Source organism: Pocillopora damicornis, chromosome 14 (assembly GCF_964200805.1).
Source record: "Pocillopora damicornis chromosome 14, jaPocDami1.2, whole genome shotgun sequence".
NCBI classification, from domain to species: Eukaryota; Metazoa; Cnidaria; class Anthozoa; order Scleractinia; family Pocilloporidae; genus Pocillopora; species Pocillopora damicornis.
Genome location: NC_142683.1, coordinates 13,596,062 through 13,610,433, shown reverse-complemented (window position 1 = coordinate 13,610,433; position 14,372 = coordinate 13,596,062). Strand labels below are relative to the sequence as shown.

At 38.2% G+C, this 14,372-nt stretch overlaps 1 protein-coding gene and 1 long non-coding RNA gene across 2 annotated transcripts; one reads left to right on the top strand and one right to left on the bottom strand.

Annotated features, from left to right (window-relative positions):
* Nucleotides 1–2,570: 2,570 nt before the first annotated feature.
* LOC113665341 (melanocyte-stimulating hormone receptor) lies at nt 2,571–4,146 on the top strand. The gene has a single exon (XM_027181019.2). The coding sequence runs from the start codon at nt 2,940–2,942 to the stop codon at nt 3,831–3,833; it is 894 nt and encodes a 297-aa protein (XP_027036820.2). The 5' UTR covers nt 2,571–2,939; the 3' UTR covers nt 3,834–4,146.
* Nucleotides 4,147–9,914: 5,768 nt separating this feature from the next.
* LOC113665344 (uncharacterized) lies at nt 9,915–11,106 on the bottom strand. Its single transcript, XR_016183174.1, has 2 exons — nt 10,995–11,106; nt 9,915–10,382 (listed from the first exon to the last, which is right to left on the bottom strand). It is a non-coding gene; the product is annotated as an uncharacterized LOC113665344 (long non-coding RNA).
* Between the last annotated feature and the right edge of the window lie 3,266 nt (nt 11,107–14,372).

The following is a 14,372-nucleotide window of genomic DNA, read 5'->3' as shown; positions in this document are numbered from 1 at the left end:
GGAACTCCCAGCTTATTTTCAGATGCAAATCAACATTAATGTCTACGTCTTAACAAAAGTGGAGATCTCATCGATCTCAATCTTATTTCCGAATTTTAACGATTATTTACTGTTGAGGGATCTGAAATAACAAACTCGCACTGTACCATGTTGTCCCAACACTTGGGAAAATGTAAACGTAAAGTATTATCAATTTATATGAGAACGTTAAGGATGATGTTTTCACTCAGTTCTGTTGGGGGTCCAAATCACCCGGGACGACGTAACGAGTCATTTGAAGTACTACCAGCTATCCAGCGAACTCCTCGATGACGAGTTAATTTTGTTTCGTTCCGGTCATTTTGACCACGTTATGGAAAAAAATATAACAGTTATTGGTATGTTCTAAACATCCGAACACTTTAAGAAACATTGGAAATGCGGTGAAAGTACTTGTTAACAGCCACAGCACAAGGGAAAATGTAAGGCAATGAAAGAAAGCCAGACTGACTGGAGATATTTTCAAAGTTTTCGGAATTAAAGTTGTAGTCGGATCACATGGGTAATATAGTTGCAATTTCTCGAGAGTGAGGGCTATTATTTAACCAAAAATGGATTCGTAAGTGCCTATCTGGGCTGTCTGCAATAGAAGAAAAAGCCAGAATTCTCTTGACAAAATTAAAGGACAAATTGTGTCATGACGAATTTTTTGTCTCGATTTTTGCATCCGCTTAAAATTTCAAAACTGTCAAATCTGGTCAACGCTTGATGTGCTCATGAGACAAGCTGGCATAGTTTGCTAATAGACTCAAACTCCAGTTTCAGGATTCATCATACATCATTTCAAAGTTTAAAAATCCACGAGTTTCGCGACAAAAGAAAGTTAATGCCTTCCAGGTAAATTTTAGTGAGTTCAATAACAAGCTGATGGCAGCTTTTACGACAAATGGCGTTGAAAACTCAGTCTCTTTCCACTGCCTCACATTCTTCTTTTTGCTCTGGATGCTAAAAAATACTTTTACTACATTTCCAGTGTCCTCTTAGGTGTTCTGATGTTTAGAACATACCAATAACTGTTTTATTTTTTCCAAATCAGGGCTGAAATACCCAGAGCCACTCCAATCTTTGCTTTCCATGAATTAAGTAAACATTTTAAAAGATGAAATTGTCATTAAAATGTAAAATTCATCAGTCCATTTCAATAACTTTCGATTATAATTCGGTACATTAACTAATTTTGGTTCCAACTTGTAGAACCCGCGAAACAGATCGTATGACAAAGAGAGAAGTTTGCACAATCACATTACGCAATTCATCAGGCTGGGTTTGTTAAATTGATTTTGATGGTCGCGGGAAAATGTCGAGTTTGTCGCTCAAAATCGTTGTGGTCCATAAGAGCGTAGCATCATTAATGACGGAAACAAATTTGCAGAAAGGAGGGCTAACTCATCGGGTTCCGTGAACCAAATCTCGGGAGAAACTGCAAGAATTGTTTTAGAGTGTATGCGTGTCGTTTTGTAACTATAAACACTGTAACCTATTTAAACTTGTTTTCGTGTCCTTTTAAGCAACGCGATATGTCTGTTATGACCAGAGTGCCAAATTTTATTCTTTAATTTTGCTCTTCTCCACACTGTGCGTAGTTCATGACCAAATATTTCAATGTAAATTATCGAGAAGGCGCCTTCTAAACACCTTTATCTTCTTTGTAACTCACGCAGGCGCGCAAGCGTTACGACCGATCACGTTTACGCCTTTAATATCGATTATAGAGTCTTTGCGCAGTCTCTGCGTTAACGCATGCTTATGGAACACGGAATTTGTCTTTTACGCAAGAAATGAAGAGGAGTTAAGTGGCGATTTCCTGCTGCGTTATAATATTAATTTTATTACTTTGCAAGTCGTATCAGCAGCCGGAGTTACTAATTCGTATACAAACTTTCTCGCGATAGTTGTTCTGAAATTCTATATTTATCATTTCATTAATGAATAAGTGCAGTTTCCTAACGTTTCAATTTCGTCAAAATAGTTAAAAACCCTGCACAAAACCATGATCGGTTTGTATTTATTTTAAAGATTCAAAAAGGGTGTTAAAAAGCTGTTGGCAGAAACGTAACGGAAACGAACAACGTGGAAACATCCTGACTTTAATATAACGGAAACATGACTTGACATTTCCGTTCCGGAATCATGACGGAAACTTGATAGAATCGCTAGGACTTAATATAACACGTGTCCGCGAAACGTAAGTGTAGCGGAAACATGAAGCTCTATGTTTCCGTCACATTTAAGAAATGCGGAAACGTGGGATTTCGTCCTGTTTGGGTGTAAAAACATAAGAGCAAGTGACGGACTCAAGTTCAGAAAACAGCGTAGATTAGATAAAGATGGCAGTTTGTAATCTAAAATCTTCAGCCTCGAGTGCGATCCAATATGGAAAACTGATCGCGCGACATTTACCATATATTTATACTTATCATAGTGCAATGAAAATTGCTCGCGAAAAGGAAATGAATGGGTGATGCAAAAATTCCCAAAGCCAATTTTTAATGTTCTCTGTGAATAATGTTCCCTGTGAATAATGTTCTGTAAACAGATAAATAGATACTTATATATAGGAAGCAGCCAGTCATTGACAATGAAGAGAACTACCGCTTCAGATCATTCCATACTAAAGTATTAACTAGAGGTCCAAAAATTGTCCTTTTTTTACAATACACCGAAAATTGATTTAGTTGAAATTAAATTACAAGGGACATCTGTTTACCTCGAAGTTAACCAATTGTTAACCATATGTAAGTTGACCTAAAGAAATTAAAACGTAATCGATCTCATTGACACTGCAAGTATTAATGTATCCGTGTACGTCCTCATTGTGAATGCACGCGAACGCTTCCAACTTAGCAGGTTTGCTGTGTCAATTTTGAAATAACATTTGTGCAAAGGCAGATGACTTGAGGATGGAAAATAACACTAACTTCTCAAACCACGGATCAGAAAGCCAAAACTTTCACATAAAAGTTTTCGTCGTTGTGAACTGTGCCTTGAATGCGCCATTGATACTTGTATCAATTCTAGGCAACGCGTTGGTTCTTGCCGCCATTATAAGGAATCCGTCGATTCGTTCTCCGTCAATGATCATGCTCGGTAGTCTTGCTGCTACAGATCTTCTGGTAGGTCTTATCGCTCAGCCGTTGTTTATTGCAGATGAGCTCATTATGAAGAACCATGTTCTGAACGCTGTTTCTGCAATGATAGGATTCGCCTTGTGTGGTATTTCTCTCGCAACCATAACAGCCATTAGCATGGATCGTTTTATTGCACTGCAGTATCACTTGCGATATGCAACTCTTGTGACTAACTCCCGAGTGATCTATTTTATAGTAGCGGCGTGGTTGATTATCGTGATCTATTCGGGACTTTGGTTATGGGATAAGGTTGTATTTCACCTACTTTCCGCGATACTCACCGGTGTTTCTCTTGCAATATCTACGCTTTGTTACATTAAGATTTATCAAATCGTCCGACGCCACCGATTGCAGATCCGCTCTCAAGAACAAGCTACAAGAAGCCATATCATTCAGAATCGCACAGAAAAAATGCGATTAAAACAAAGCGCTTTGGACACGTTCGTTTTTTATATCTTCATGATTGTATTTTACTTTCCCTTGTATATTTTTCTCTTTCTTTTTGGAATTTCTTATTCCACATGGAAAACGGAATGGACCATCTCGACTACCGTTGTGTTTATGAACTCGTCCCTAAATCCAATTCTGTTTTGCTGGCGTATCCGCCAGCTTCGGGTTGCAGCTGTGAAGACGGCAAGAGATATGTTATGCACCACCACTGATTAAATTAGAAAAAAGTAACTTTTGTCAGACAATTCTGGCTTCTACGTGCAGAAATAAGCTACATTTAAGCTGGCTCAGCAGCACCAAGAATCCACATTTGAAGAAAAAAATTGAATCGATCGGGGACATCAGAAAATGTTGAAAATTAGTGAGGTTACGGCATCTGGGCTTAAAATCGCGAGACGAGCAAGTTTTTGCCTTTCGTTTATACCCAAAACGCTTTCAAGATTTCTTGCTAAAAGGAATAGAAGAGGTCTCGCTGAGAATTCCCAAAGCCTATTTTAATGTGCGGTACTAAATAATTTTGTATAAACAAATAAACTGTAAAATTAATTTTCCTAAGTTGGTATTGCGTTGTGTTTATCAAATCGATTATTTAGCATTTTCTTTTAGTGTTAATCCCTCCTAACTATTTTTTTTGCCTTTTTCCCTTTGAAAATACATTGCATCTGCATGTGGGAAATTTAGGAGGAAAAATTAAGACTTGATGCTGACAAATGAAAATTCAATTTCTAAAAGAAATTTGAATATACGTGAGTATTAAAAATTCATGGCCGACTGAGTGTATCAACTGTTTAAATAGTACAGTGAAGCTGCCGATCATTAAAGCTTAAACCCTGCAAGTGCGGTATAACATCTGTCTCCCACGAGAACATTACTGACCTCTAGATGACTTCCTTTCGTCTTGTTTTATCGCGCTTTTGCTAGTATTATTGCCAACAGTTTTATTATTGTTGATGCTAATACTATTATCATTATCGTTAGCAATGACGGCTTTCATTGGCGTCTGTCCATATCAATATCAAGTTCCTTACACAGTGCGACAGCTGTTGTTACAAAGATCGACAGCTCATCTTATTAAAAAATGTATTGGCTCATTATTGCAAAGAGCAACATCTCTTTTATATTATAACATAGCTAGCAGAACCGCGCAAGAAGCTAGAGTTGCCCTCGGCTATTGCCTCGGGCAACTCTTACGCTTCTTTCGTGCTCTCCAAACTTCCTACGTGCTTCATAACTCGATAGTGCACGTTGAAGTATGAACCGATTGTTAAATAGAGTGCAACGTAGTCAAGTAATTTTAAAAAATGCGAGAAAACACATTCTAACAACTTCTTATCTCAGAGTGCCTTAGAAAGCTCACTCCATCGATAAATCAGTAATTTTTCTAATTTTTGTAGATGTAAAGCACTCTATTCAAATTTGAAAACTTAAGAGCCTTTTGGTTTGTAATTTGACGACAGATAAACAAGGCTGTAGAATGGCCCAAAAATAATTCATATTGCACTGGCGGGTTTAGCTTCGTATAGCATTCATTGTCTTGTTCATTAAAAAGCCTGAAACAGTGTGTATTTTCCGTCAAATCACTCAATTTAGTTTCTTCAGTTAATTGTAAATTAGTTATGTAGTCATATGAAAAGCCACGTAAGAAAGAATCCCCTAGAGGAACTACATTGCACACGACAGATTGGTAACACTTGACGTTGAAAAAGCTCGAAGAGGCCGTCAAACGTAGTTCCGTTTGCTTCTTTGCCTGTGGAGGATATAATTCATCTGCTGTCTTTTTGCATTAAGACCACCCAATCTGCATACAACGGCACCTGCTATCAACAGCATTTTGTTACAGCAATGGCAGCCTTAGTGTAGCCGTACCCTGGAGATGAAACGGAGGCGAGCGAACGTCTGCGCAAACCTGACACCAGGGAGCTTAAGCACGGGGACTTTTCAACGCGCGCGACGCTGCCGTCGATGAACGGTTGAGACTGGGGCGAGATCTATTGTGCATGACATACCCTGGGTAAGCAACGTCGTCCTGCCAGCGATGACGTGAGTCAAGTGGAGTTAGCGTTGCGAAAAACGTGAGTGATTTAACTTTTGGGGAAGAAAACCGCTGGTACAATATTATAGAATCCTCGTCAGAAATAAGATCAACATCGTAGTAGAGAAGAAGAGTCTGACAGAACTCTTTAAAACTTGCCATAACTGACATTAAGTGATGTAGTTTAAAGAACTCTAGTAAGATCTGAGGATAAAGGATGCTGCGTCTCACAGCACTAGTGCTTAACAAATGAAAATTTGGCGCGAGAACGACGACGTGAGACTCAGGCCTTCGCAGATTTGACCACGGCGTCGCCCTGAAAACCTCTCGTGCTTAAGTTCCCTCACAGGACGAAATTGCAAGAATCCGTAAACGGAAACGTGGCAGAAACATGTTAAACCGTTCTGGAAACACGACGGATAACCTGTGTTTCCGTTACCGGTTTCGTGACGTTTTCTCGCGTTTCCGTTGCTGCGTATATAACGGAACCGGACTACTTTTTGTGCATGTTAAACATAACGGAAACATGGAATTGCATGTTTCCGCCACGTTTCAGAAATACGGAAACATGTGATTTCGTCCTGTGCCTACTAATCGTGTTCCGTGACGTCACTCTTTTGCAAGAAAATGTATAATGACTTTTTATTGGTTAACCCCTCTTTCTGATTATTTCGTCAATTCTGATTGGCTAGAGTTGGTAATGTATTTTCATACTAACGAACAAGATAGTAAACGAAATGCTTTCATAGTCAACTTTTTAGAAAACACCGATCTACGACGAGGTTTTAAGACAAGTTTGCGCGACTTTTGGGATAGAGACGTTTCAAGACGAACGCAGAAAGTCATAGATATGTTTTTCGAAGGTAACGTCTCCGTTTCGTCACCTACTGGCTATGGAACATCTTTAATATATATATAAAGCAGCGCCAGTGATCGATCACCTCTCTCCTCTAGAAGAAACCGGTTGCCGTCTGTTACAGCTCTCACGGAAGACCAGGTGCACTATCCTAATGTACTTGGGCCAAGAGGATTGTTCGCCTTCAATTTTCGGTCACTTTGCAAACGGTGACAAGACCAGGAATAAAACGTTTAGCACCCTTGGTGTTTCTGGTTTGATCAAAGACCTGTCGACAATAATTATTTACAAATTTTGGGGACGAACACAATATAACCAAAATATTTCCTAGACAGTTTCACCAGATTTTGTTTGGTTATACCATCAATAGTACACCAAGAAAATTCGTCTACTTTCTTAAACTGTGTCTTTGGAATTCGATTTTTTTTAAATTTTCCTGGTAAAAAGTGATCTATAAGTTGTTTCTTTTTGAGAGAAATCAAAGTGGTAAGCAAGGTAACGTTTCCGTGAATATAGGTGTAATAATTACTCACGGCAGCTGTTTTTTAGCTCAGCGCACAGGGTTCTGAAGATCAGAAAGAATCACTTAACCATCACGCACCCAAACTTCGAATACACAAGTCATATAAACCAAGTGTGAGGTATGTACTGTAAGTTGCGGATCGAGTTTTTCCACCCGGTTTTATGGCCTGAGCGTAAAGTGTGTCAAACTGTTTAATTGTATTTTTGCTATAATATGCTTTGGTTCAGATTCTCTAGGAACTATTTTAACGGAAAATTAAAATCATTTGCGCCAACGCAGATCAGAATTTTGACAATTTTCGCAAAATTTAGTACCATTCAACACACATTTTTGGCCAAATTGCGTATCAAAGTCCCACGAAATACGCCCGCGTTGTATTTGCACGAAACTGATTATGTTCCGGCGAAAATAAGTATCTCTATCAAGTTGCACCAATTTGTTGTCTTGGAAGTCGCAAATGAAAACGCTTGAAGTGACTGCGAACAGCCTGTCTCGGTTTGAGCTTTAGAATGGATACCAGATCACAACAGGCCACCATACCTTGATACTCACCTAAAATAAGAACATAACCGTTATTAAATGAGAGGTAAAATAGCACAACCTTAGGTTTGAATTATTGTCAAAGCTAAAAGGTTCACTCGATTGGGTTTTAACTTTTTCTGAGGCAGCGTCACTGTTAAATACATGTTAACGCACTAAGCGAGTGAATACTCCGAATTTACCTGCACAAGTTCACTAATAATGCACGAATATAAATGACTGTAAATATATGAAAATGATATATGTGCACTGCGGTTGAAGAAACTAATATAGAAACGATCCTCGCAGTTATGAATACTACTGAACTGGTAGTGAAAATAAGGGCTGCAAAAAATTCAGGCCCGTATTGGATTTGAACCCATGACCTCTGCGATACCGATACCTGACCTGAATATTTTTCAGGCCTTATTTTCATTAGTAGTTCAGTAGTATTCATAATTGCGAGGGTCGCTTCTATATTTGAATAAACGAGAAATTTCAATGCCGCACGAAAATTTCGAGTTCGTTGTTTGTGAACTAGTACAGGTAAATCCCGACAATTCACGAGCAATGAGTGCTTTAACAATTTTATTATTCAGATTGAATACACTGCACAAAGAGACACTGTATTAAAACCACTACATACTAGGTAAACCAGACAAAATGTCTAAACTGTTGACAACACGCAAAAACACCTCAACTGGCTTGAATGAAAAATTTAAAATTCGCAACATTACATTTCAAAACAGATATTCCCCTAACAGTTACCTTCTTGGTGTTTTTAAAAATTGTATAATCAATAAGAGAATCAATGTCTGTATCTGACAGATCGTAAAACTTTGAGTCAACCGAAGCCATGCTGTAATGACAATGGTGCGTTGAATTTACACCACGACTATTCCACCACATGACGTCTAGGATGTCGTTTCGTCACAACCCAGTATCAAGTGGTACAAATCAGCCAATCAGAAAATCGGCCCTTAAGAGAATTACAGGACACACCAACCTTTCCGAAATAACTAAATGGCAGATTGTGATTTGTGGTTTATTTATTTATCCTAGTGTCCTAACCCTCACGAGAGTAAAAGAAACAAGTTCACCCGGTCAACACCTTAAGAAATGTACAGGGAACAATATGGAGAATAGGCATACTGATTTTAGGGTGTAGAAGTATTAGGGCAGTTAATTATATACCATGATTAATCTTAAGCTGTCGCGTAACCGTGCTCAGCGATCAAACAAACACGGTCAATGTGTATGGCGCCACGCCCTTTCCTTTATTAGCCAGGCCATAACCAGAAACCCATACAAGGTGGCTGCCAAAATGGCCGCGAGCATGCGCTAGGCGCGGAAATGTTGATTAAATATGACTGCAAAGTATAAAGGAGATAAGGGGAAATAAAAATGTTTTGCATTTTGTGCCATTATTGCTAGAAACTTAACGTTCCCCATCATCAAAATAGATAGAGCCAAGTTCGAACCGTATTTCAATTCCAACAACCTCATATAATAGCCACACTTTCCTCTTTCTCTTATCCCTTAAAATAGGGCTCACCTTCATGGTTTCTTTAGTCTGCTACGAGGAAACGGTTGCACCGATTCGGTTCCCCATCATCATATCCAAAAGATAAGAAGTTTAAATCGCAAAGCAAACGTTTTCTCGCTCCAAAAACATCCCTTAACACGGTGCCTTTTCAATTTGTAAAGTGGCATTTTCCAGAAATGCGAGATGCGAGGAAATGAAACCATTGCTCAGGCAAAAATGCTCCTTCGAGCGGTTAGTTTTCTTTTCCCTTCGCCCGCCATTTTGTTTAACAGATATTAATAACAATTTTTGAAGTACTTAAAAAAGCCGCTGTACAAAAGAATCGGCTAAAATCGAAAAAAGCGGGAATTTTGAAGGAAACTATGGCTAATATTAAATTCCATGTCTGATATACCCCCAGAACTTCCTTTTAACCTTGGAAATTTTTTTTTAGTGGAGACATCATTGAAATATGTTAGGGATTACTTAGAGGCAGCAAATGTAGCCTTAACCATCTCTTTAGACTATAAATAAAAGAATGGTATTACCTTGTAAAAGAGCAAGAGAAGTTTCCAGAAGATGAACAATAACAAGACAATGCCAGAACAGATGATGAAGGAGGTGAGTGCTTTCTTATAGAAGGCTATGAACGGGTAAAAGGAGACCTTGGATTTGCCTCCTTTTCACTAGGAAAAAGGGGATACTACTCTCTGGGAATGGGAATTAATTGTTAAGTTTGGGCCATTTTTTTTTTTAAATTTGGATCGGGAAATGGGATTTTGCCTTCCCTCATCCCCCCAACCCTCCTTTCAGGTCTCTCATACAGCATGCTTTATCACTTCTTACGTATAGCTTTATTTATTTATTGCATCTATACATAATTTAACGCATAAATTAATTATTGAAAATTTCTTTAACAGAAAATGCAAACCAACCTGGTAATATCAAGTTTTACTGGGGCTACAGAGGCCTTCAGGGCTTTTTGTGTTCCAGCAAAAGCCACAAGCTCGATTTTTACTTTAATGATGAGAAAAGAAAGCTCTTCTACCTTGACTTGATTGACATGTCAGCACCAGCTCATGCTTTTGCAATCAAGGATGACATTTCTGTACGCCTCATATATACATCATCAGTTTGAGAAAAGAGCAGCAAATGTTTTATCACAATATCACTTAAATAAAGGGAAGCACAACTGGGAAAAATTTAAATTTCATATATTTGAAGACCAATCAACTCCACACCAAGGTATTGAAGAAGAAATAGAATCTCTCAAGAATGATTTGCAGGAATGCAGAGCAGCCAAATCAAACCTTGAAGCAGAAAAAAAAGGTTCTTTTTGAGGAAATGAGGAATACATTCAACAGCATGGCCAATGAAATAGCTAATCTTAAAAACGCTAACAGCCATCTTGGAGAGTACATAAAATGCTTTGAAAAAGGAAGGGATTTGCTTAAAAAGGAAAAACTATTCTTGAGACTAAGAACAAGCAACGTACATTGAAGATTTTCTTGACCAGAGCTGACAGAGCAATGTGGTTCTCAAAAGCATTTGGCCTTGAGCTTGACTCACTTAAAGTTACAGAAGAAGAAACTGTGAAAACCCATGAAATTTATTCAACACTAAATACAGAAAAAACAGAGGGTTGTTTAACTGGTGACACTGACATAAGTGATACTGACATGTCAAGAGTTGAACAAATCCTGTGCTTGGTTGATAAATTTTGTGTCAGTGATGAGTTCTACCATGAACTAAACATGATTGAGAAAGGTCTTCCAAGGTCTTATCTCATCAAACAATCACTGAAATCTGCCTCTTTTGCAGCAGATTTCAGCATTTAAAAAGGAAAATCCTAAGTTTAACTTTGGTAATGAAATAAAAATCACCTTTATGACTGAGTGGAAAAATGCTAAAAGAAGATGTACCTTAAAGCGGTTTCATTGAGGTTCTCTTTGACTTCCCAGGTGTCGTTAAGGGAGCTGTACTCCTTCCAACGAATTAGGTACTCATTTCTCATTTTAAAGACAAAATACGCACAGCAATTCTTGGTGTACGGTTGAAATTTTACATATGCTACTCATTTCAAACAAGCGTCATATTTACCTTTCCTTTATTTCATCTGCAACTCAACACTCTTTTAACTTGAAAGTAAGGGCTTTTCCTTCTTTTCGATCTACTCTCCATGAAATCTGCAGAACCAAGAGCATTTAAGCTGCGGTAATAGCCCTTCGAACGATTTTTCCTTCGTCCGTCCGCCATATTGAATACCGAAATTCACGCCCCGGTCGTTCAATCCACTGACTGCATACGATTTCTGGTTATGAAGAGGATTATTCTAACACCTCGAACAAAGATACTTTCGAAACACTTCGGATTCGAAACTAAGTAAGCAAGTAAGTAAGTAAGTAAGTAAGTAAGTAAGTAAGTAAGTAGGTAAGTAAGTAAGTAAAGACTTTATTTCATGAGGTTTAGATAGATAGATAGATAGATAGATAGATAGATAGTTTATTAAAATTACATCGCAGCCAAAGGCTGAATTACGCAATTAATTACAAAAACTTTACAATACTTGAAAATTACAAATGAATCCAAGAAAATAAATCGAAAACTGATTTTTAAGATAACATTAAAAAATTCTATATAACATATTCATTTTGAAATATGTTAAAATATAAAGCATGAATATAAGTGGGATAAAACTACAGCCCGGACTGTTTCGACATCGCTTATATAAAAGTATTACTTGTTGTGTTCGTGCAAAGCTTTGGCATATTAAAAAGGCGCTGTCTTCTTAGGGTCATAGCGTGAGTTGTCATGGTCTGGTGGAAGGAGCGCCTTCAATTTATGGTTTGGATCACTGACAATATTATCAAAAAGCCTGCTACATAGTACATAATAATGCTCCAAAATGGGTGTTAACCCCACCTCTATTGCCGAGTTGCACTTTCCTGAGGTTATTACTGATATTGCTCTTTTCTCGAGCCGTATCAGCTCTTTCTTTAAGTACTAGGGGAGACCGTTAAAAAGACAGGTGCTGCATAATCAATAACAGATCTCACGCACGATACGTAGAACAGTGCTAGATTTTGTTTCGGAACTCCCGCTCTCTTTAACTGAGTTAGGAGTTAGCGCGAAGTAGCCGGAGCTAATAAACTTGTGGCCCTCTAAATAAGAAATAAATAAATAATAAAACAATAAATGAGTATACTAAGCTATAAAAAAATACAAGGTAAAAAAACCAAAGAATACAGATACTACAGAATCTACCAATCTATTTTAAAGATAAAATATCACATTACAATCTGCTGACGATGTGATTGTAGTATCGTCAGCATAAAGATCGCTTTCAGAGGAGCTGACATGAAGCGGCAGGTCATTATTAAAAACTGTGAAAAACAAGGGGCTGGGTATACTGCCCTGAGGAACCCCGTGTTTCATAAGCGCCATATCTGAGAAGCAACCACCCAAATAGACAAGCTGGTGTCTGTCCGCCAAATAAGACTGGAACCACTTCATTGTTTCGCCAGCAACACCATACACTTTCAGCCTATCTAGAAGAAGACCATGATCTACCACTTCAAAGGCTTTACAGTAGTCTACCAGCACCATGCCACTAAGTCTATTCTTATCTAAATTTAAAAGCAATTTGTTAATTATCTGTATGAGAGCAGTGTCTGTAATATGATTCTTTCGAAAACCAGAGTGGCGAGGATAAATCAAATTGTCTTCAGTTAGATAATTGTATAAAGAGTCATGCATATGTCTCTCGATAACTTTAGAAAAGACAGGTAGCGCAGATGTTGGTCGAAAGTTCTGAATGTCCCATGAGTCACCATTCTTATACAGAGGAGAAACTTTAGCTGTTTTCCAACGTTTTGAAAATGATCCACTGGAAAAGGGAAAGTTAATTAATCTCGCAACAACAGGTGCCGCTATACGCAACAGCTGAGAGCTTATTTTATCAACACCAGCAGCTTTGCGCGGACTTAACTTTTGTAACATAGTAAGCACCTGCGCACTAGTGATGAATGGAATAACATAAGATGTATCAGGACTTTTACTCGATTTGACAAAGTCTTGCAGCTTTGAGGGTCTGATGGAACTTGCGATAATGTAGTTCTTAACCTATCTGCTATACTGAAAAAATGAGCGCTAAAACGTTGCGCCATGAGCTTTTTGTCTTCTATAACAGCTTCCCCGATATTAATACCGTTACTATCGCGCCTGTTCTTTCCTGAGCCAGTCAGTGTTCTTATTGTCTTCCACATTCCTCTTGAATTGCTTTTATTTTCCTCGAAGGCATTGCAAAAAAATTTTCTTTTTGCGCTCCTAATCATCGCAACTGCTTTATTTCTTGCCGCTCTGTAATGAGACCAATCATCAGCATTATTGGAACGCCTTGTAGTTTTTAGGCAATTATCTCTCAGGTGTAGCTGATTCAAGACAGAGCTAGTCATCCAAGGAGCTTGAACAGTGCGCTTTACATGCTTTTCAGGCCAGGGGCGATATACTATTAAAAACTCCCAAGAGTCCAGCATATCATCAATCTCATCAAATACGAATATTGTATCCTAAGGGGCCTGACTCAGTGCTTCTTTGAATCGGTTCTCGTCGAATTGCTTCATGTCACGATATCTAATATTCTGATTTTTCTGCATGCAACAAGATCCGCGCTCGTTGTTATATCTGCGTACAGCAAAAATAGGTACGTGATATAATCAATATTTGCTGAGGACGATTTGAATAGATGTGATCCAAACAAGTACCCTTAACAAGACGAGTCACCTCATTAACTAGCTGCGTGAAATTCATTATTATTTCTTCCGTCAATATTCACATCGCCTAAAAATATCGTCTCCTTATTCAGCAAGTACACACGTTCCAAATTTGCCTCCCGAGATAAATCATCAGCTTTGGTGTACGAGGGTTGGCGGTATATACTACCAATCAATAAAGATCGTTTCCACTTCGAGCCAAATGACTTCCACTTCTTGATTTTCCAGATCAGTTCCACGTATATAACATTCAGGTTATCGCTTATCTAAGCTATGACACCGCCGCCAGATTTGTTTAGCCTGTCTCTACTGTAGATAGAATAACTAAGCACCTCAAAGAGAGTATCCGGCACGTTCGGCCTCAGAGATGTTTCATTTAAAAGCAAAACGTCCAACTGAGGTTTATCAAGTTTTCCCAAAAGAAACATTTTAAAAGAACAAAGTTTAAAACAGTTTTCCTAAAAGAAACAGTCTAAATGGTCTCCCCTAGAATGTCATTTCGCATCCTTAAATTTTTTCAACCAAAAA